The 24,398-nt window shown below is 35.1% G+C and overlaps 1 protein-coding gene across 9 annotated transcripts in view; it reads left to right on the top strand.

The window, feature by feature from the left end:
• Positions 1-2,732: 2,732 nt before the first annotated feature.
• Positions 2,733-24,398, top strand: part of LOC139983478 (uncharacterized) — a 31,870-nt gene continuing 10,204 nt past the window's right edge. For 8 of the 9 annotated variants that reach the window (XM_071997035.1, XM_071997037.1, XM_071997038.1 and 5 more), the window contains exons 1-6: positions 13,422-13,770; positions 15,284-15,607; positions 20,917-21,561; positions 22,363-22,704; positions 23,100-23,207; positions 23,707-23,759. In XM_071997035.1, coding sequence (XP_071853136.1) covers positions 13,722-13,770; positions 15,284-15,607; positions 20,917-21,561; positions 22,363-22,704; positions 23,100-23,207; positions 23,707-23,759 — 1,521 coding nt within the window. In that variant the 5' untranslated portion in view covers positions 13,422-13,721. Of the gene's footprint in view, positions 2,870-13,421; positions 13,771-15,283; positions 15,608-20,916; positions 21,562-22,362; positions 22,705-23,099; positions 23,208-23,706; positions 23,760-24,398 lie in introns of those variants that run through there. The other variant, XM_071997036.1, reaches the window with a different exon arrangement.

The raw sequence follows: 24,398 nt of genomic DNA on the forward strand, positions 1-24,398 counted from the left end.
TGTGGTATTTAAGGGTAAAACCGATGGAATTCTGCCATTATGTCAAAGTGCTCATAGTAGCGTAATGTCAACAGGCAAAAGTATAAAATTTGATGTAAAACATGATAGAAATTGTGACTTTTGTTTCGCTTATTTGTTATAAATTGCAACATTCTGGTATAACAGTCAAATCTTTGAAAGAGAAACTGCTGTTACATCTTACAATGTTTTCTTGTTTGTAATATCTGTGTTCTAACTTGACCGACGTATATCTGCAAAAACAAGTGTTGTTGAGGGAATGGCCGTAAACCTTCCCAGATTTATCCGTTTTTCTTTCAACAATTGCTACATCTATACTAACTGACGTGCTTATATGAAGAGAATATATATCAATAAAACATACATAATCAGGTCAAAATTCATTGTTTGAAACACATTCTGTACAAAGCTTAACACGGCCAATGTGGTCGTGTATGACATAAACAAATCCGAGGTGGAAAAAACTTATGGTTTTGCGTATGGTGTTGCAAATTATGTCTGTGCACGGTCCCGAACAGTTCAGATCTACGGAACTTTACAGTAGTTCCGATTATCAAACATCATTAAGACATGATAATTGTATTCGACATGAATTCCCAATATGTTCCATGAAATGGAAAGAATATATTGATCAATCAGTACTTTACCTCTATCAGCAACATGTGGACTTTAATCAAGACTGTTTGCTATTAAATAATTTAGATTATTCATTATATGTATTTCTTAAAAAAAAGTGGACTTTGATACCGTTCTGCCTATAGCTAGCTATACACATACATACATATCGCCTACACTTTTGACGGCGTGACGGTTGCCTTGTCTTGAAACTATCGGCAGTATATAGAGCATAATTTGCTTGTGTTTTTCGTTCCATTGGGTTCAAATACCGAATTGCTTATTTGAAGTTTCGTTCTTGATAATGTAAGTGTAGCACAATTTACTTCGTACTATTAAAATAATGATCATTAGCAAAATACAAGATACTATTTTAACATTTGGTAATGGGCTGCAGTGCAAATATCAAATAGCACAAACAGCATAGCCACTCAGTTACATACATATACAATTTTGTCGCCATTTTGATTTTTTTGCTTTGTTGAGTGGTTTGTATTAAAGTTTTGTTCGCGAAAAGGTTAGTGTAACACAAATGACTATGTAATATTAGAGTAATATATATATAAGCGAAGTACTAAAGACTATTTAAATATCTGGTATTGGCGTGCAGTGTAAAAAACCAACAAATAAGATAGCACAAACAGCCGAGCCAGTCATTTACATTAGGCAGACTATATTAACTTCATAAAGATTTCATTAATTCCGTTCAATTCCGTAAATTCCATTAAAAATTTTCAATTTACCTTTTACATGTGATTGATATACATATTACTAAAACGTGTCAGCCTCACAGATTGTTGAGTAATGTTTGGAATCATCCATTATCTGCTAATTAACATCCACTTTGTGAAAAAAGTCCCTCACGGAGGCCCCCCCCCCCCAAGCAATACAACTATTTTGGGGCATTTTATTTTTAATTCTTTACATTGTGACATTTTCTTCATGCAGAAAAATTCTGTAGAAGTCAACATTATTTTACTTCAATTAAATATATGCAATGTATAAGCACTCAAGAACTGTGTAGCACACAGTGGTGGAATAAAGTCATTTGCCAACATCGTAGGTAACTTATTTAACGGTTGTAGTCAGTAAAGATGGTATCTATACTTTAACGGAATACCAAAATGTCGTTAAGCTTTGCATACTGACACGACGAGGGACAAATTCAATGCCGATGTGGACTCAATAAGCTAACACATGAAGACGTGAACAAGGCGAATGTAGCCGATATCTTTACCTTGCTGACGATTTGGGATTTGCTAATAGAACAATTTAACGTATATTAAGTGATTCAATTCCCATTAAATACGTAATTTATGACTCTTCCAGTTGACCACTCCTGCTGTGTCAAGCTTAGTCCATCGTTATCAGCATACATAGTTTAAAACATATATAGGAAAAATTCACAACCATCAGTAGAAGTCGAAACTTAGAAAGAAGTCGACGAACCTTTTCGAGGACTGCGACTTTGCACTCCATCGCCCTAATGTGCAATATAATACGTACAAAGTGATTAAGTTTCAGAATGACCGCTTAATCATGTACCCGGTGAAGACCGGGCTTCGTGGTGACGATGGTTTCAGGCTATATACCATAACATACAGTTTCTGGGCTCGGTTCTCTTTATCTGGTAATTAATTAGCACTTATATAATACACCGTATATAGCAAAATTTTATTATATCGTATAGAGGTATATTTTACAAAAAAAATCGAAACAATTAGCGGATACTAAGCCGACCGTAAAGGCATGTTGAAGAAGTAATATCCATGGATACGAATAATTTTGTGAAACTCTGGAGGTTTTGTGGGTAAATCATGACACAGGTAACTCCACATCAAATGCCGTATTTATTGTAGCGAATGTACACATTGAGATAACATAGAATGGTTTGCTTTATATTACATCGAAATCGAAAGAAGATTCAGATCACTGAGTAATTTGACCCTATCAGCTCCGTGTGGACTTTAATCAAGTCTATATACTGTTCAAGAATTTAGATTGTTCATTTCATGTATTTCTTATTACAACTAATTAACTCCCTATAGCGGACTTTGATACCGTTCTTCCTATAGCTAGCATTACACTTACAGACATATAGCCTACACGATTGTTCGCGTGACGGTTACTTCGTCTTAAAACTATTGTGTAGTTCATAGATTATACATTGCTTGTATTTTACATTTATTTAGGTCCAAGTACTAAAATATTAACTTGAAGTTCCATTCCTGGAAAGGTACGTGTATCACATTTTACTACGCAGTATGAAACTAATGTACAATTTAGCAAAATATAATGTAACATTTTAGCATCCAGTAATGGCGTGTATTTTAAATACCAAGTGAATTACAAACAACAGAGCCTTCAGTTATAGTACATGGATTATTTTAACTCCATTCTGATTTCATTCATGTCGTTCAGAGCTTCTTATTATCATAATTTGGCATATTATAGTCAATATAGTTAATTTCACTTGCATTTCACTTTTGAAATAAATATCGCAAATTGTATAGCTTTTTTTTAACCTGTACTTCACTAATATAATAATAAAACTATTTATTATACGAATTCATGAGAACTGTTTGGAATCTGTCATTATCGTCGAATTAAAATAAAACACATGACTATTAGTTCGTGTATTTCCTTTCATCGCCGAGCCTATAGCCAATAGGATTTACTCGTTCATTCATAAACATAATATACTGTCAAGTTGTTAGTAAGGCTTCCGTCCCGGCCGCTCTACAGACCTTGCTCTTATAGACACCATGGACAAACTCAACAAAGTTCCATTCTTGGACGCCTTCTCTTCATCATGTATATTAATGACTTAACTTATGTATCTAAGAATGTCTAACTTGTCTTCTTTACTGACGACACAAATATCTTCTTTAGTGAATCGAACCCACATCGCCTGGAGGAGCTGGTGTGTAGTGTAGTTAAGCTATATTTTGATTGGTTTGCTATTAATAAACTCTCACCAAATGTGGCAAATAAAGCTATATGGTCTTCAATGACCTGACCAGCCGGAGTAGTTTTGAGTTTAATATATCCATTTATGGTAACTTGCTGATAATGTACAATTCATCGGTGTCTATATTGATTCTAAGCTATCGTGGAGCGATCATATTTGTAATGTTGCATCTCAGACTGATAAAGTCGTTGGTATACTAGAAAGGCTGAAGAATTTGCTCCCTAGAAATGCTCTGCGTACAATCTATCTTACTTTCATCTACCCCTACCTCAGCTACTGTATGGTTATTTGGTCTAGTGCTAGTAGATCCCAACTGCACAGGCTTAATATTCTTCAAAAGCGTGCTATTAGACACATCACTTGTTTCAAACAACGTGACCATACAAATCATTTATTCAAGTCACTGAACCTACTGAAACTTACTAACATAACGAACACCAGTATTGCTACTTTCACCCACCGATCCCTTCACGACCATTTTCAATGATTACTTCTCAAACTACCTATCACACAACTTCTTAACCCATGACCACAATACTCGACAGTCTACATTCCTGCATCAAGACATCATCCAGACTTCTTCACTATGTTACAATCTTTGAAACCGTGCAATCAGGCTCTGGAATTCCCTTCCTTATTATGTAACCGCTAATCCAAGCATTCATTACTTTTGAAAAACGGTGTCGCGTTATTTTGTTGACAGCTACTAAGTGCAAGCCCAATTCTTGTTTTCATTGCTGTACTTGGATTGAACTTGTAGAACGTAATTGCTACATGTGTCTTCATATCAACTTGCTGTTAAAATTATCATGGGTTGGGAAGGGGAGGGGAAGGGAAGGGGAGGGGTTTGAGTGGTTGGGGTGTTTTTCCTTTTCTACTTTGTGGTTCAAACCTAGATGTCTCTTTTCTGCTAGTCTTCGTAGTTGTTCATTTTTTTCGATGTTTTTGTGTATTGTATACGGGAGTGCACATATTCCTTGTCGATTCCAAGTCCTTGTCGATTTCTGTACACTTCCTTCAACCTCATGTTTATATAATTTGTGTAATTACAATTTATGTTATGTTGAATCTGTTGTGTTTATAAATTATGTGATAAAGCAAACAAAAGAAACGAAACGTCTCACATTGAAATATATGACCCCACGATTTCTGCTCTAGTGGGGAGTTTTTTTTTGTCTATTTTTTATTCCCCTAATTCTCATTTGTTTTACACTCGTGACCAGGGCCGTCTTAACGCATGGGCCCACTGGGCCCTGGCCCAGGGCCCCGCGATGTCAGGGGCCCCGCAATCGTAGTAACTCCACATATCGGCAGTTCACTCTCTATATATTGACATCGAGCCGTAGTTAGTAACAAAGGGAGTTCGTTGTATTTGGTATTTCGGTTGACATTAGCATTCGATAACCAGATCTACAACAATACAATTGTTGTACTTCTAATTTGCCCGAGTGTTTAATGTGTAGAATTACTGGATTATCACGAAAGTGAATTGTAAATATCATTCCACAGTACGTTATGTACTACATTGCATGAGATTGGTAGTCTTGGTATGCTGTCAACACTGCATGACACGATGGACATTTAGTGGAAATGTAAAGATATTAGGGACGTTTGCAAGGGGGTCGTTTGAAGTCACTATGAATGGCGATCTTGAACTTAATATCAAAAGATTATAGCAGATGTTGTTATACGGACTGTTAAATCTTGTCCAGGGACTTGGGTGTTTCTTTTACAGGAGTCTTTATGGATCATTTTAGTATGATTATTATGCAGTTTGGTACAATGATGAAGTGCAATAAGGTAACAAGCACCCGTGTTATTATTTCGTGAATGAAGATGGGTTTGCTAGCCAGTATACTTAAGGTAACAAGGTAAAAAAAGGCCGCTATTTGCTCAAGAAATCCAGGGACACGATACGGATGTTGAACAATTATGTTTAACATCATTGGTAGCATCTACAATAAACGCTCAAAATGAGGGTATTTAAACAAGTGCAGAGGAGTACCGGTCATGTAAACAAAGTTTGGTAGGCATATCTGGAAATATAGTCGAAGCGCGTTGAGACATTTCACAAGTATTTCCCTACAGTTTCTTTGACGTAAAGTTAATATCACGGTTGAGAGGAGCGTAGTTCCACTGGCTTATTTTGTACTTTCTGCTAATATCACAGTACAAGTTAGCGTTTGAATTTTAATTGTGGTTAAACAAAAGCATCGCCAATATATAATTGAAGTTATTTTATCGGCATGCAATAATTATGGTTTTCGTTCTTGTTCGTCATGGGAACAAACTGGTACAAAAACCAGTTTAAAATCTCAAGCACAATTACTTCATCTAAAGGAATGAAATAGGGAGCTGCAAGCAGACAAGTCGACTCTCGATTCCAAAAGAGAGCAAAAGAATGCAAGGAGTTGGGGATCCAAACACTGTTGAAAGCAGACATTACAGAGATACATTCAAGTAAGACCATTTATTACTAGATTGAACATTTCAAATGAGTCATGTCTTTCAGTGTACTGTATAGAAGATTATAAGATATGTAATTTGATACAAATTGTTACTTTACCACGTTAAATGTTTAAGCATATTATTATGTGTTATTATAAACAAGCAATGTCCAGTTAGTTTGTACCTGTCACCAGCAAGTTTGCAAAATAGCATCACACAGAGGCGATATGTTTTGATTTATTCAACAAACCAGGGAATTTTTTTTTAACGTCACATTCACCAATCACTCGTCGTGTACTTTCAAACGAAACACAAACAATAAATGATAAGGATACTATGTATCAAAATACAAATCGTTCGGACCACGTGCATGGAACATCTATTGAAAATAGTCAAATCATTTGTAAACTCGTTGGCTATACTGATGCATATCTACTAAGTAACGAATATCAGCTTCGTTGTTTTTGTGTCCTTTGTATATCTTTAAAATTCAATAAACAATATGGATGACTGTTCATAGCATGATTTTTACTATTTGGGAGATGATTAGCTTGTTCGCCCGAAGCTTATTTTCTACAATTTCATCCACTCTGTAACAGAGACAAGGGTATCAGTTAACTTATAGAACATGTTAGGAAGGCATACCTGTAAATTGTAATAACATAAAATATCAAACCTTTCGAATGACCATTCGTATGTTCTTCTCTGTGCTCATATGTGGAGTCATATTATATCGTATACATGGTGATTACTTCATAAAAACATCACAGATGTTGAAACTGAGCAATAATTTCAAGAAGCTTTTACTGAGAACGTCTAGATTTCAATCAACCATTTCGTTTGTCCTTGTCATTGCGCTAAACAAGCTAAACACACAAAAAAAAAACTCTCTGAAAAGATAGCGATGTTGTGCAAAAGTTTCCGTAGTGATGTAAACTGGGGCTAGAATCTAAATTGAGATGAGCGATTTACTCCTTTAACTCACTGCAATGTGTTGTTTGTTGTACACTCGCTGTTATTAATAACGTTTAAGATATTCAACAATTCTTGCCTTGTTATGAACATAATACGTGTTATTATCCACTTCACTATATTAATTGTTGTCAATAGGTCGTCGCTGTATTATGATGTTGTATCAATCTTTCACAACTTTCTGTCCCTTCAAATTATTTGTTTCTTACTTTAAGGGAACTATATTAAATATTGAGAATAGTATCTCATAAAAAGATGTTAGCCAATTACGATACAACAAGTAATGGCAAAACAGACCGCATTGTTGTAAAAGTGCTAAAATACAGCTTTCACTTTTACAACATTCATTATGTTAGTACTCCATCAATAAAGCAATTTGCATGAAAAGCATACATAAATGCTTCATTTATGAACCTCACATTTGATATTATTCACTTTCTAACATTATATTGCGACCATATCAATTACGCACATCTCATACATTACATTTACTTGACACAACAAAAAAGCAGTGCTCGTAAAGACCGTAGAATGTAACCAAATAGACCGCTCCATTGCAAATAATGAGTGTTCGCTGTACTGTCCACTTGAAGATGACAATAACAAGTCAAATTTATATTATATTTTTACCACGTATATTTCCCTCTTAAAATCTTCAAATTTACTATGCACTGATAGTGTCGACATTTGTAGACATTTACAACTTAAAGTTTATGTTTGGTGGTGTTTCGTTGAAATGTTTTCAGTTGAGAGTAGAGTTTAGCCTTCCAAGTTGTTTTATTAATTAAGTATCGGTACCCATTTTTTACATAGTTATATCTGCACATGTCAGGTTTGCTCATATATTTCTCAAGAATTGATACCTTATCGATTTCCTCTCACCTCGTCAGTAGAGTCTTCTGCTCTTTTCTGTTATATATTATACGTTTACCCAATGTGTGTGGCATAACACCTATCATACATTATCGACTTATTCATACAGTAGATCAAATTAGAGAGTAACCATTTGCGGGACGAAAATGAAGACGAATTTGTCTCTTTCCGGCATCATATCATTCCTATTGCAATACTCTATGTTTGACGGTGGATTATTATAATCAACTGTTGCAGGAATCCGATCATATTTCAGGCGGTTGACAATTATAAAAAGATCTAGTCTGAATCATTTGTATTTGGAATAGTGTGGGTAAATTCTGAATTCTGAGCATCCAATGTCTATCAGTAGATGAAACTAAAAGCAAGCCCTTTTACATTTTTAGTTTCTAAGTTATTATTTCAAAAATTACAGGGTTCAAGGAAGTCACTGGCTCCACGGTTAAACAATTGGGACATTTAATAAGTCATCAAAGGTTCTGAGGACCTTTACTTTCACTGTATTATCTATAATTCCAAGGGTCTTGCTTCTATTATTGAAAATGGTCTTAGACATGTTTAAAAGTTAATAACAGTAAAGAATTAACAGATCAATAGATCAAAGTATGAAAGAGAAAATGGTCGGTTCTTAATATTTCTATGGACCTTTGTTCTGCGACTCTGTTCGTCGTATTGTTTGCAACTTTCATATTATTCTTGAAAAAAATTGTTTTACTGCTAACATGAACTCGTTTGATACTTGACATTTGATATACAAAATGTGTTCTAAAGGTAAAACATGTTATGTGTGGAATGTGTAGCCTAAATGGCGCAATCATCAGACAAATAACGTGAACCCTAAATACAAATAACGTCACTACAAGTGCTGGAAATAATGTCTAGATGCAACAACATAATATACATGAACTTTTCCGTTAGTTTATGATGTATTACTCTGGGTTTGTAATAAAAGTTGTTAATATCTCTTTGCAGCAATTTATATAACAAGTTTGCTCTAGGGAAGAAGAAAATTAATAAACCTCTCATTAGTCATGGGTTTGTTATTTTTTGGGGGTAATTGTATGAAAAGGAATAAAATTCTCTGATAACAATTAAATGTTCTTTCAGAACCACTGGTAAAAAATATGATATTCATTCTTGGGGCAAACATATTTATATATCTCACTGTGCATGGTATTTAACGCAGACGAGCTGTTATTGGTGAATATCATGTGTCAAATTGGAGATTTATTTGGATAAAGTTGTTGCTTATAGACTCTGTTCACTTATTCAACGTTGCTTAGGAAGCAAAATGGGATGAGTTTATTCCCGACGTTGTATTTTGTTTTGAACTGGTCACATTGGGTGGTACAACAATAAGATATAAAAGAAATATATATATTTATAAGTGTTACTGTAGTCATCAATACGCAACAGTGGTTTTGCTGTAGCTGTTATTGGTATTGCTCTTGCTGCTGACTTTGAAACCGTTCACCCTACTGCACGGCAGTTAGTTACTGCCACCACATGTTTCACCTGTGTTCTTCTATATCAATTTGCAATATCCATATTAAACATGTTAACAACGACTACATCGCTGCTCAACGTCCGGGTCGAGGCCAAGAACAAGTCGTTTCCAAAGTTGAAGTTTAAGATGAAGATTTACAGTCTTGTTTAAAGTCAATGCCCTCTCATACGACTTTACAACTGAACCCTGGTTTTTGGTAACTTGTCACACCCAAACAGCAAAGTGCACAATTCAATGAATCTCTCCTGCAGCACCCCAGTGCACCACATCCACGTGTCCCCCGGGGGACTTCCTATATGTGTTCAGCCACAAACCGGCAAACAACTATATTTACATATATACACCTGGGTGCAAAAAGGCAATGGAGTTTAAGTGGTTTGCCCAAGGACACAACACAATGATCTGGCCAGGACTCGAACCTGAAATCCTTAGATCAAAAGTCCACTGCCTTAACCAAATTGACCACAACGGCCCCCTATATATATATATATATATATATATATATATATATATATATATATATATATATATATATATATATATATATATATATATATATATATATATATATATATATATATATATATATATATTTATATATATATATACAAGGCTAACTTGTCAATTTATTAATTTGAAGAAAACTAAATACTGAAAAAAAGAACGATGAAGTTCATAAATAGAGAACGTCAGGAGGTCTTTAAACTAGCATATCCTTGTCGAGATTTGAAACTGTTAAACGTTTAGCATTAGTACGATATCTATGATACGTGTCTCTGTGCAAAGAATTTCATTGCAAAAGACATACCAAACATGGAAAAAAGAAAAACGATCCAACGCAGCGTTCATTTATGTAATGTCCATTAGGACCTAACTGTATAAGAATACAATCAGTATGAGATGAAGACCAACACATAATGGTACTTCATGGCGACTTCCATCTACTTGTACATCGTCCTTTCATTGCGCATTATTAACACATGTTGGTCTTTTTGCGATGGAGTATTTCGATATCTACTGATCACTTTGACATCTGTAAAGAAGATAAATGACTGGTATGAGGTTAACATATTATAAAAATAAAATAACAAATATCTCCAAGCAATGCACCATGTATGAAGTACATTTCATGACGGTAACCGCATGTAAGTTTCATTTCAAGCGTCAATACAAATGTTATAAGAGAGAGCCAGAATTTGTGAGACAAACAAACCAGATACCTTCCTAGCATTGAAACGTGTGCGGAGCGTTATACAATGTGCATGAAGATTATTTTAGTTTAATGCTGTCGCATATGAAGAGAGGCTGTACCTCGTACGTTGTAGATTGCAATCAAGTATTCTTACTTGGTAATCCGTGGAACCACCATGATATTCTCCCACCAGTATGTACCAAAGCTTACGTAACCAATGTCAGCTAATTTGCCATATCCAACACCACTAGCACTTATATGGAATAAAATGAAAATACAAATTAATAAAGATAACAAAACGTCGCGGAAATGCAAGCTAAGATGAAGAATTTTGCAACGCTTGTAATTTGAACATCAAGAATACTAGAAAATGAACAGATAAAAAATGTACACATTTTAGAAAAAGATATATATAGATATCGACATTTTGAGTAGAATTCGATACGTTGCGAATCCTATCCCCCACACTTTATATGGGTTTACATTATTTTTTGTATAACGTATCGAAATTATGTTTGTTTTTCCACTTTTCTTCTAATCTCTTTTTTCGCTATTGCGATCGAGTTTGCATTTTTGGCAGGTTTCGAATGTAAACATTTTAAAAAGGATATATATATATATATATCAAAATTTCGAGTAGAATACGATACGTTGCAAATCCTATCCCCACAGCTACGAACATCGTTGGAAACACTCTTTCGCACAATAAATGGGTTTACATATTTTGTGTATAATGTATCGAATTTATGTTTGTTTTTCCACTCTACTTCTAATCTCTTTTTCACTATTGCGATCGATTTTGTATTTTTTGCAGGTTTCTTATGTAGACATTTGGAAAAGGATATATATATCTATATCAAAATTTTGAGTAGAATACGATACGTTGCGAATCCTATCCCACAGTTACGAACATCGTTGGAAACACTCTTTCGCACAATAAATGGGTTTACATATTTTGTGTATAATGTATCGAATTTATGTTTGTTTTTCCACTTTTCTTCCAAACTCTTTTTCACTGTTGCGATCTATTTTTAATCCATTGCATGTTTCGAATTACCTCGCTCAAAATCTTATGCCTTGATTTTGTTGCTTTTAACGATTTTTGTTTTATTCAAAATTACTTATCTTACGAATGTATGCGATTGACAACTCGTGTTACATTTTTCTTACAAATTACAGTAAGACATACTTTAGTCTACCGGGTACTTCGTACAAGTGCAAAGCCTCTTATTGGATATTTTATGCTCTGATTAAGTAAACATTCCATATAATCCTTCTTATGTTTATAAAGTCGATTTTTTTTCCGACGTATTTATATTTAAGAACGAATTATACTTTGTTATGGTCGAACAATCAGTTCTATGGAATAATCTAAAACAGAGAGTCCAATCAGATACATTTCCTTAATACTACATATGCGTTTCCTTCTAATTGTTATATTTAGCCCAGATTTCGTTATGAATATATACTCTTACGTTGCTTTTGGAAGTTTCTGGCAGTGATAACTTCAACAAATGTCTTTTTTGTGTCCCCTAAAGGGTTCATTCACCAAAGCGGGTTAGTTACTATAAATAATTGTGTAAGCAGGAAAAGGGAAATCTTAATAAAGCATTATTAAGACAGAATGTAGAAGTACAGTAATTATGGGCAACGCTTTGGATTCTGTATAAAGTCCGACCCTTCTCTTGTTGTAGAAACAGTTTACTATTTGATGTCTCCTTGTTCAGCAATTATTTATTGTCCTATGTTTAAGTCAGCACACAGAATATCGACAGTCATTTCCCAATTTCAGACTTACCAGGCAATAATCGACTAGGAAAACCAACAATTTTAGATGGTATTGAAATGAAAATGATATGCGCTGGATTCTTTCTTAAATATGCATTCTGAAGTCACAGTTTTGCTGACAATTTTTTTTATTTTTTTATTTTTTTTTGGGGGGGGAGGTTTTATATTCTTACTTATTTGTATATTGAGCTTAGCGTGTCATTTCATGTTCAAAATTGGTTAGGGTACATATTGATGTTCTATTGGTACATAAATCTTTCATTCGTTGGTACCTATCACAACGTGAGACATCACTAGGCAACAAGATACCGTCTTAAATACACAAAGCTATATTTTTCATTAGTTTTCTGGAAGAAGTCATTAAATTACTACTCACACGTAATTGAGAGAATAACTGTTAAGCGATGTCGAAGCATACTTTAAAAGTATCGCAATGAAAAACGAGCGGCCAATCATTATGAAGAAATTATTTAGAAAGTTTTAAATCTTGATTTAAGGATGATCGTAGCTCATAAGAAACTCGTGCAAAATTCCTGATCTTTTCAGATTAAAATATATTTTGAAATTATCTTACCGTCTAATACTTGTTACCCCAACTATTGAATAACAGTAACATCAGAAGCTACAAACCTTCTACTGCTACGTGGTGTGTCACAGCTGTTGTCAGGTTCCTTCTGCATTCGTATACACCTTCGTGGGAGATATTCACTGATACAATTAGTAGAGAATAATTTCCAGAGAGCATTATACTGTCACCATATTGTACTTGCATCAAGTATGGACCAAAGTAAAGAATTTTATCATTGAGGTTCCACTGATTACTAATTCCAAATCCATGGCAACCACTCAATATAATTCGGTCTGCAACAGATACAGAATGAAATATTTCTTCACCGGAATTCAGATGCAGTGCATACCACAAAATCAAGAAATAAAACTTCGAAGACATTTTAGTATGCACTGAGTACGCTCTACATGAAAGAGGTATATCCTAAATGCAATCGAGCAGGAAACTAAAATGAGTTACTGAGTATTGAGTTACAAATAATAGTAACTCTTGAATATATTCTGATACTGTACGGATGCCTTATAGTGGCTGTTCTTCAATTTCATGAAACCAGATGATCATCAGGTTTAAAGTTCAGACTTTTATATCTTTTAATCACGGGTGACCTTTGATATCTACAGAAAGTAATGGGTTATTTAATATAACAAGGTGAAGGAAGGCGATTATTAATGTAAGTAGTATTACTTTCATGTCTACAATTGACTATTAGAATAAAATGAATACCTTATTTTCATTCTTTTGAAGCAAAAACTCTACCAGTACTTCTGCGATGCTGCATAAACAATTTTTGGCATTCATTATGCTTTCGCTTTGTTATGGTGAGTATTAAACTTCAACATTCATTACTATTGTTGCACAATATCAGCAAGAGTACCATATTTTGCGCATAATGTTCTGGTCATATTTATGTTAAATGGCGTGAAGAAACGCATAATTACCCAGATCATTGAACTATATTATCTATAAATCTCATTTAATACTGATATTTTTAAAGCGTTACCGTTTTAAATAATGGCCATGTCATGGTCAATAAATGTTATCATTTCACAATGTCATCTATTAGAATGTTTGTAAACAAAGCTGGGCACCACTGTGTTAGTAAGACAGCGAATTCCGAAAATACACCAAAGACGACGTACTTTGCTGTTTTAGCCAAGCTCAGCATCAAACTGCACTGCAAAGAAGGGTTTTTACACTGATCGGTTGTAGGGTTGCCTTTCCATACATTTAAGCCTATCACTGTACATCTTATTGAAATTGCAGCCATGAGTTGTAGCCATGAATAAACCAGCAAGCACAAGTAACGAGAGTTGTACTGCTACTTTTTCGAGTTACCTAAGGAGTAAAAAATAACTAATTTTTCATTTTTTAGGAACAAATTCTTTAAAAAATGTGTTCGATACTTATTTTACTACAAGTTCATTAAAATACGTGAAAAAGGGATGCATTATGTGATTTTTGTTTCTAAGAGTCGCATGGCACCATTTGACGAATCCGTACGCGTTTAGAAAGATAAAACACAACTTTTCCTATGTAGGATACATCAAGGCATCCTTAGCGTTGCACAATGCCCTCACTGTGGCAAGTTTAAATTTGTACTAATTAGCTTACATACAGAATATTTTCACATCTCTATCATGGAAAGATGTTCTTGCAGCGGTGAGAATGGATTAATCCGGAGATTGTTGTTGGATAGTTTTTTGCTGTGAATTAGTTTTTTGCTGCTTGAGTTCATAAGTGGTGTTACGTTCCGTTGAGCGGATCACGTGATTAGAAGTACAATTTCGCGAGAAAACGTTGTTTGCTGGATCCATTTTCGTATAGAGTAACTATAATATATGTTTCAATGATATTGATCACATATTTGTAATGCCGACCTCATTTTCGGTTTGGCCCTAATTATTAATTTTGTGTTTTTGCTATATCGTCTTCATATGATGAAGTAGACCTAAACTAACAGTTATCAATTACGTGTATGAATTAACTATGGTAACTAAACTATCGTTGCCTTTGGTCAAGGGCAAATATCATCTAGAGTATGCAGCCTTAAAGAGTAGCTTGCATGTATAGTAAGCCATGTATAATCTCGAGAACTAAAGCTTGAGCATAATTCACATATGGTATTTGGATGTACCACATTGCTTACAATACGCATATTTTCTTTATGCAAATGTACCTGATTGAGTTTGAAAACACATTTCTAGTTCTGATGACGAGTTATAACAGTAAGTTAGAAAAGAGAGAGTTATGTCGAAAATGTTTTACTGCTGGGATCAGTAGGAAATAAGATGAAACATGCATTATATTGTATTTTTATTCTTTAAAATACAGAGGTGGGGAATTCCTTTGACCCATGTAAGGATCTACAATACCTAGAGATGTATGAAACTGGTATCATACAATGTTCTTTTGATGACGGTTTCGTGGGAATCCAATGGTACGATTCTACAAAAGAAGGGACAACGCCAATCATCACCTTCGTGAGATCACTTAAAAGTGGACGTGGATACATGTCTGGTGATTATGATATATTTCCAAATGGTTCACTGATCGTCACAAACGTAACAGTTCAGCATGACAGAGTTTTCAGTGTCGTGTTGGCTGCTTCAGAGGAAAGCTCTGTCACCCAGTATACCATACGGGTTGAAACAGTTGGTAAGAATTGATAAAGTTTTTTGTATAGTTAAACATTCTTTATGGACTTAAGAAAGGTGGAACGTTTCAGCTGATGACTATAGCTAAAGTAACGGCATAATCCCGAGCAAACATATTAATGTTTTTAGCTGTCAGTAGAGTGTGAGGATGGTGACAATTATTTTATCCAAGTATGAGCTCAGTAGGCAATATTGTATGATGTTGAAAAATAGTTCAATCAATAGATTGTTATTGTTTTAAAATACCGATTTATTGATTAATAATTTAATCTGAGAAAGGTTATGTGATCTCACTGAAGTATTTCATCATATACTAACCAATCAAATGATATCATAATAATAATTCGATTGCTGCTTTCTGGTAGCGTTCTACTATTGCAAGAAAGTGCGTCTAAGTCAGTTATTGTCCGTATGGTATGAATCATTTTCTAAACAATTGCTGCCATGGTTCGACGAGGCATTTTACGAAAATAACAGAAACACAAAAGTGCCAAACAAAGGCTCATAAGATAACATCTCCAAACTACTTTCGATTTTTATTGGGCAAGAGTGCGTGCCATCATGTGATGTAGTGACGACGTAATTATTACTAATAAAGTATATTAGACGTATCGTCAAAGTCTACAGAATGTCTGCTAATATATGCCTAACATAGTTATCTCTCAAGACATGACCTCAAGATATCACTTTTCTTTCTGACAATTGCTGATACTTTCCATCAATCTCATTACATTCCACCCGGATAGTAATTGACAATTACATATTGGTATTGTAAATTGCCGTATAGAAGAGGTTACACGTTACCTCTCGTTTATTGTCCGAGGTAGAGGTATATAGGGCTGGGCTAGATGATGTCGTTTTACATATTAGCTCTGTAAATCGACGCATAAAGGACAGCTGGAATTCACGTAACATCTTCTTCGTTGGTCGAGCTATAGAGAGGGGTTAAGCCAGAGGACACTTGCTTTTGAAATATTATAGTACAGCGTAGAACGTTTGGCTTATAATTTACGGGGGAAATTATTGCGGGTATTCGTGCAAAGGGAAATGTTAAAGATAAGTTTAGCTGTAGTGCCAATGCGCTTGAAGGATCTACACTGAAAAAATAAACTAGTCAATATTGCCACGGACTAACGTTGAATTAGCCTGTAACGTTAGTCAATTCACACGGACTAGCAAAAATCTTCGTTTCATCGCTGCTTCTTAGTCAGTTTACACTGACTAAGGAAAATATAATCGCAGCTGAGTCGGTGGCGACGGACTAAAGTACTTTAACCCATGGACTAAGAACGATACGGACACCCGATTTACGCCATAATCGTATCTTAGTCGGTGTCGACGGACTAATGTATTTTAACCCACTTCGATTCACTTCAATTTGGAAACCGAGAGGCAACGGCAGCTTGCTGGACTTGGCATAGTTTCATACGATCACTCTAAGCAACTTTCAACCGTAAATCACCCAAGAAGTCTTTAGAAGAATGGAAGTATTAACTGCCATCATCGGCCTACCTGTTATTCCTTTAACTTGAAGGTAAAATTAAAGTTAATTGTTAGGCCACTGGCACTAGTACTGTATTATGGTTAGTGTAACGCTACCGTTGTCACGCTGGCGTTTCGCAATACACAAGTGCAATGACAGTGAGTAGCCTATAGGCTTCTACAGTGCATTCTTAACACTAAAGTGTGCATTCTAAACACCAATTAACAATGTGTTATGTGTGTATTGGGCTAGATTGAACAGTGGCACATAATCTTCTAATTTATTCCCAAACAAATGCTGGAACTATAAGTCTCAATAGTATATTTGAAGTCTACACTCATTTGGTAAAGATTTCCTGTAATTTCCCATGTGAATCTAAATGGGTAGGCTTTGTGATATTGAATAAGCAAGGCTAGACCTTCAAACGTACAGTCACAGTAGGCTGAACAAATTATGTTGGCTAGTCAACGGTATTATATGTTGCGAGCAGTCAGGATGCACGCTTCAGTTCTATTTAACCTTTTCATTTATCATTTTTTAGTATTTAATTTCCGGTCACGCCCAGGAAACAATTGCGACATTCCTTCACGGTCGACTTGTTTACTGTAAGAAGTATTAACCGTTTTTTTCTCAGGAAAGCTTGATAGTCTGAAGTTATTATAACATGTGCTTTTAGTATACTGCAAAAAGAGTAAGTTGTTGTATCTGTATTGATATTTTATGTAGAAGTAACGGAAAATTTAGTATGTTTAGTTTGGTCTAATTGCACGTTTTTTTTTTCTGTCCAATGTAGTGCAGGGTTCACTTGCGCGAATTCAAACTATTCTGTTTATGTATATGTATATGCATCGATTCGTAGATTATGATGTTTTTTGACATTTATTTGTAATTCAAGCATATCTGTTTAGTAGCAAAGTTTAAAGGTTAAGATTAATTAGTTTCTCTTTTTGATCCTAGATTGAATGAAACTCATTGACGTAAATAATAGATCAGATGATACAGTTTAACGCTGTTGCTAAAACTTTGGGTATTCTCTAGTCTTCGCCGGTCCATTATGTACTTTAGTACTACTAGTAAGACTAAATCAAAACGACCGAAAAACAAACTTAGTGTAAGAAAGTACTGATTCTCCTCTAGCCTAGGTCTAAACAAGCTTGTTATGTGAGCAAGCAAAATAACAACTAAAAACGATTAGGCCTATAAATAAGTTGGCTCAGTGCATTTCTGTTTCTAAAATTTTATATTTTTAAAGATCATAAAAACAAACAAAGATTTAGCCCATGTTTTATTATCTCTGTATTCTGGGCATTTGATTCTGGTTGCAATGGTGATGACACTCTCGTTCAAATTTTCAGCTTTATACAGTCTGCTTCAAACTTTGGGATTGTTTTTTGAGACTATGGTGGAAGCAAATCTCACATAACTTTGTGGTGACAACTTTATTTAATTTTTTTTTCAAATGATGAATACTTTGCTGTTTCTTTTTTCCAGCAGGAATTGAAAAGCCAAATATCTAAGTCGAGGGTGAGGTTTCCTGTGATGTACGGCACCAGTGTGGCGGCAACAACAGAAGAGGAGAACTGTGTTATATATGGCTTAAAGACATGTTTTAAGGTGATATATTGGTACCCTTCGCAGAACAAAAGAGTTTATCCAAGAGTCCAAAAAGCAAAGGAACAAGTACCATAGAGAAAAAAGATGGAAGAGTGAGTTTAACTATTGTACCCAACTGTTTAATGATATTAAAGATACTTTTCATAACCTGTTTAAAAAAAAAAACAGTCTAGTATATCATTTACGTGCAAGCTTCATAAGTTTGGTCAAATTTTCACTGATCTGAAGAGCGGGAGTCCAGAGGGTTTGGTTAGCTGGGAAGGTAACCAATTGCCTGGTACATCACAATGTTCACAATGCATTCCTGTATATGAAACCTGACGACTGGCAAACCGACTGTGGTGGATGTGGCTGGGAGAGCAATTTTAAAGTCACCTAATAGCTAACCTAGATCAGCTTTCATGGTAACCACATCAAAGTAAGAAAAATGTGTCAGGTATGGCCCCAAGAGCAACAAATGGCCATCGCCAGTAATTATTGGTGGTGGGGTACCCCTGCCAGTGATCAACAATTGACCCCTCACGGCTGAACTAGGTCAGCTCATGAGGTAACGACTTGAAACCTACTGGAAAATGATGGTTAGGACTTCAGATACAAGGGATGGGCATTGCCAGTAATTTTTATTGGTGGGGTACCCCTGCCAGTAGACCCCCAATATGCCCATCCCCTCATTGACCTAGGTGAGCTCATGATTTGACCAGTTGAAACCTACAGGAAATGTGCTATATCTGTATCTGTGCTTACACGTATATCATATTTTCTGTTCACAGGTCAATAATGGTGCAGATTTTGGCTTCCTAAAGACAAGTGAGAGGCCATTTGTAGTTAAGAGAAACACTCTTTGTTCGTGAAGACTTAACTGGTGTCGATTTGGGGTACCACTTTAAAACGAAAGTCATGAGGAACCCTTGCCCGAGATTCAACTTTGCATTATTGTGCAGTGCTATACTTTTGCGATTCATGTTTGATCTATTAACTTGTCTTAACCTCGTTGGAATAAAATCATATTTTCAGATTTTTGTTTACAGTGATTTCTTCTCTATCTGTCGAAAGTCAGCCTTTGTAGACATCAGAAGTTATATCAGAAATAAATACTGCCAACGTACACATTATTTGTGTTTCTTCTGCTCTCTTTTCTTTCAGTGATGCTAGTCAGTGAAACTAGTCGGGTTTAATTCTTTCAGTGATTCTAGTCAGTGCAACTAGGCAGTCGATACCGACTAAGAAATGTTAGTCGGGAGAGGCACCATCCTGACTAATGTAAAAACCTGCTATAAACTAGTCGGTGGCTCATATAAATTAGTCGGTAAAGACCGACTAATGTCACCAACTAATGTAACTGACTAATTTACATTTACCGATTAAGAAATTGTTGATCGACTAAGCTGACGGACTAAGATGACCGACTAAGAAATCCAACTGACTAAGGAATAAATTAGTCGGTATAGCAACGAACTAAGGCTATGTTAGTCGGGAGAGGCACCAGATGGACTAACGTTATGTTAGTCGGTGAACCAATTTAAGTTTTCAGTGATAAGCATGCCTCAAATTTGCTAAAGTCACTACCAACGGCATATTAATCAATATCAAACAAATAATATAAATATGGATGACTTATTTGTAACAATATTACAACTTGATCATAATCGTAGGAAGGGACACAAATATCATGTTTTGTTTCAACAAAAGCTGCCAACGTTCACCTTTGAACACTCTGAGCTTATTGGTTCCACTTTATTGGAAGGGTGCGATTTAGGTTTGAGATTTTCGTCATACTGCTATTACGATATAAATATTGATGAAATAATTCTTATAATGCAAAGAATATTGATAACAAAATATGTATTGGTTATACGGTATGTCACTTTGTAGATTTGGTGTAAGTTTTCCCCTCTCTTTTCGTCGATAATGAAATATGTCATGGAGTGAAAGATAGACATTGACTAAATAGCAAAATCAAAACGGTTGAAAATGATATTCTCTGTTCATTTTACACATGCGGTGCTGGTTTGTGGGCTTCTCCGGGAATTATTATCTAATAAAGCTGAAAATATTTCTTTCTGCGGCTGCATGTTTACGTTTAAGTTTGTTTCTTGCTATCGACATAATTAATGTATTACCATTTCAAATAAATATTGCCTCTTCGCAAGCAAACATAGCATGTCGATCAAGATACATATGACTTTTAATTTCACATTTATTGTTTCCAACAGTAACTCAACATTTGTACCCAACTATTGAACAATGCCACGAAGAGAGTAATATGTGTTACTCAGTAGACTACCCGCCATCATTGAATTGCTTTATACGAAATGTACGACCAGAAGCATTGTTGACATGGAGTCAGCGTATGGTAGATTATGATAGTATATTGAAATCTGAGCTTATAGTTACACCAGGAAAGCAAAACACATTCACGTCTCATGCAAGCGTAAACCTCACAAAGAGCAAACCGCTACTGTCAGTCTATACATGCAAACTGACCAGAGAAGTATTTCATGTGGCGGAATATGAAGCTTTCATAATCGTAGAAAACACAAAATTTAATCTACATAGGCAACCAATTAAATTCAATGCTGAGCTCCATTCCACGCTGGTTCTACCTTGTACTGCATTTAAAGCAGACGTTATTGTATGGAAACGATCAGTTTTTGCCGGCACAGCTCCTCAAGTCATTATTGTTAGTGTTAAAAATTGGAAAGATGATCGTAATATAACGTACAACGAAGACTTTACACTAGGTACAGACGGGTCATTGATTTTGGAACGTACTGATTGGCACCACTCGGGGATATATACTTGTGTCGCCACCAACTACAATTTAGCGGATTTCCAGATCATCGATGTTATGATATTCGGTGGGTATTTAAGCCTTTGGCAGTTAGTATATAATAATATTATCACTATTATAGTGTTATAATTATCGTTGTAACAATAAAACAAGGAATTATATAGTGATAATGATTAACGTACTTTTCAAAATTACGTGTATAAGGTCATGAAACAACCGGAGTTGATATGCCTGCTTCAGCATTTATCAGAGCCAAATAATACAAAACAGACGGAATCAGAAAAGTGATATTGATACAAGACGGTTACGGATATAAATACCATGCATAAATATGTGATAACACTAGTTGTAATTTGTTGTCTCATTTTGATTACATTTGTCTGTGTTAATCACTGGACATTGTGAACGTTCCCTGAAATTATATCAGCAAGGTTAATGAGGCACGAAGGAATTGCTGTCAGTATATTAATATATATTTTGGATAATTTTGTCATATTAGTTAATGTATGAGTACCGTACTATTGGGATTTAAGTAACACTTTAAATAACATCAGACTTCCAACGATAATTATCACATGCTACAATTATGAGTATACATATATTTACGTTATCAGGAAAATGTGAGAAAAAGCTTATAAGAAAAAGCTATCATAATATACTGACGTCAACTCTTTCATGCCTCATTTACCGTGCTGCTGATATGGTTTCAGGGAACGCATGGACTTCTGAATAAATCTACAATAAATATTCTTCGAAGCATATATAATATGTCTAAAACATTATTAATAATTAACACATAGAGGGATATAACGTGCTAGTCAAACTATAATTTTTGTTTTATATGTATTGTTTACTTTTTTTTAAATAGTATCTCCAAGTCCGCCATATTTAACCATAGAAGGATGTAATTATCAACAATACTGCGTGCTGGAAGTCGAAAAGGAAGGAAACATCACCTGCTCAGTTTATGGGATACGACCGGAGGTAGAGCTTCAGTGGAGTTATTATTCTCAAGATACTGATGGACTGGTTATCAAAGGAGAACAACGCAAGTCAACCCAAAATGCGAATACCTTTGACATATCTCTCACTACGAACTTCATATTTTCCTCCACATTCAAAGGGAGAATTACAATAGAGTGTATCACCGTTGGAAAATATTCTGATTTATTTCCATTCGCGACCAAACTAGATCTGTTAGCAATTTATGGTAAATGTCTATTACATTTTCAAAATAAACACTTGTCGTTTGCTTTTATTTTATTCATTCACATATATATATGTACAATCTGCACTAAACAACGGAACCTTTTTACGCTATAAACAACCATGAAAATGGTACATAATTACTATTACTTCGGTTACACATTACGTTAATGTATTAATGACGAAAGATCTAATCATGACGTGAGTTTTGTCATGACCGGGAATACCATATACCTATAAAACGTTTCCATTCGGACCTGGCAATATATTCATTGATATTATATTATAATTATTGGAAACCAGTTTTTCTTTATTGAACAGTTTGTCTACCTCTGAATGTTATAGCGTTCATTAATCGCAAAATATCATGCAATTCCAACGTTTATTATTTTCGTGCAGGTGATGAAAATGGTTTTGACTTGAAGCACCCAAGTACCATCTGGATAATTGCAGGTTCCGTAATTACAATACTCGTTCTCTTTGGCATATTAACCTTCTTGTGTAGAGGTAGGTGTTTTCATATTTTTTAGCTTTATTGTACTTCAGGCACTCTAGACATTTCATAGAACGATGCACACATACAAATAAAGGTACTGCATTAGAAAGAAGTTGAAATTTCAGCCTCTCTGAGAGCTTCTTTAGCAACGCTAGACTGTGATATCCAAAATAAACACTTGAACACAAAGAAAATGAGACGGTAGATATTTAATAATAGTGACATGATAAAATATGTGACAAATAAAAGCTCTGTATAAGTTAAATTAATGATGCGGAGAATCACTGCTTTCATTCTTTAAACTTGGTGATTCAGTTCATTAGTGCATATACATAAACATCATGTTTAAATGTAATTCTTGTGAAGCTAGCAGTATTACGTAAACACATCGGTTCATTATAAGACTAGATATGAATATATAAATATATATATATAAAATTCCAGTTGTGTGATTATTTTTGTAATTTAAATTCGAGTTTTCAACCAGCGTGTACCTATATTTGTTTCTAGTTACAATGAGATCAAGACGAAAAAAGAAAAATGACAATCAACGAACAGAAGAGGTACTGTATCGTTACCGTCTTTCATCCTCATAAAGATGATGATGATGATGGTGGTGGTGGTGGTGGTGGTGGTGGTGGTGGTGGTGGTGGTGGTGGTGGTGGTGGTGGTGGTAGTAGTGTTGGTGGTGGTGACTAACTCTTCCAACCCTGTAGAAATGAAACTCATGCTCGCTATATTTTAACGTTCTCTGTAATCGTTGTAATAACCAAATCTACTTCAACCATATTTAAAATCATATTTAAAATCTTCCTCCTCTTCAGCAAATCACCTCTAACAGCCACAACATTCTCCTCACTTCAGACAGACTCCAACGAGCCGTCCCTGAAAAACCCACCATCGCCTACAGACGACCACGCAACCAACGAGACCTTCCTTTGCGTGCTGCTGTTCCACCTCTAACTTCTTACCCTACACCCATTTAGCATGGAACTTTCAAATGTGATCGTACTTCGAGATTCATCGTCTGCAGCCACCACATTGTTGAATCCAATTCCATCACCAGCCACAGCATGCAACTCAAACACAAAACTAACGGTCACACCGCTTGCACAACCAATAATGTCATCTATCTGATCTCTTGTAGAGTTTTCAGCATCCAATATGTTGGCAAAACCAAAACCACCTTCAAGAAGCGATTC

Source organism: Apostichopus japonicus, chromosome 16, assembly GCF_037975245.1.
Source record: "Apostichopus japonicus isolate 1M-3 chromosome 16, ASM3797524v1, whole genome shotgun sequence".
Taxonomy (NCBI): Eukaryota; Metazoa; Echinodermata; class Holothuroidea; order Aspidochirotida; family Stichopodidae; genus Apostichopus; species Apostichopus japonicus.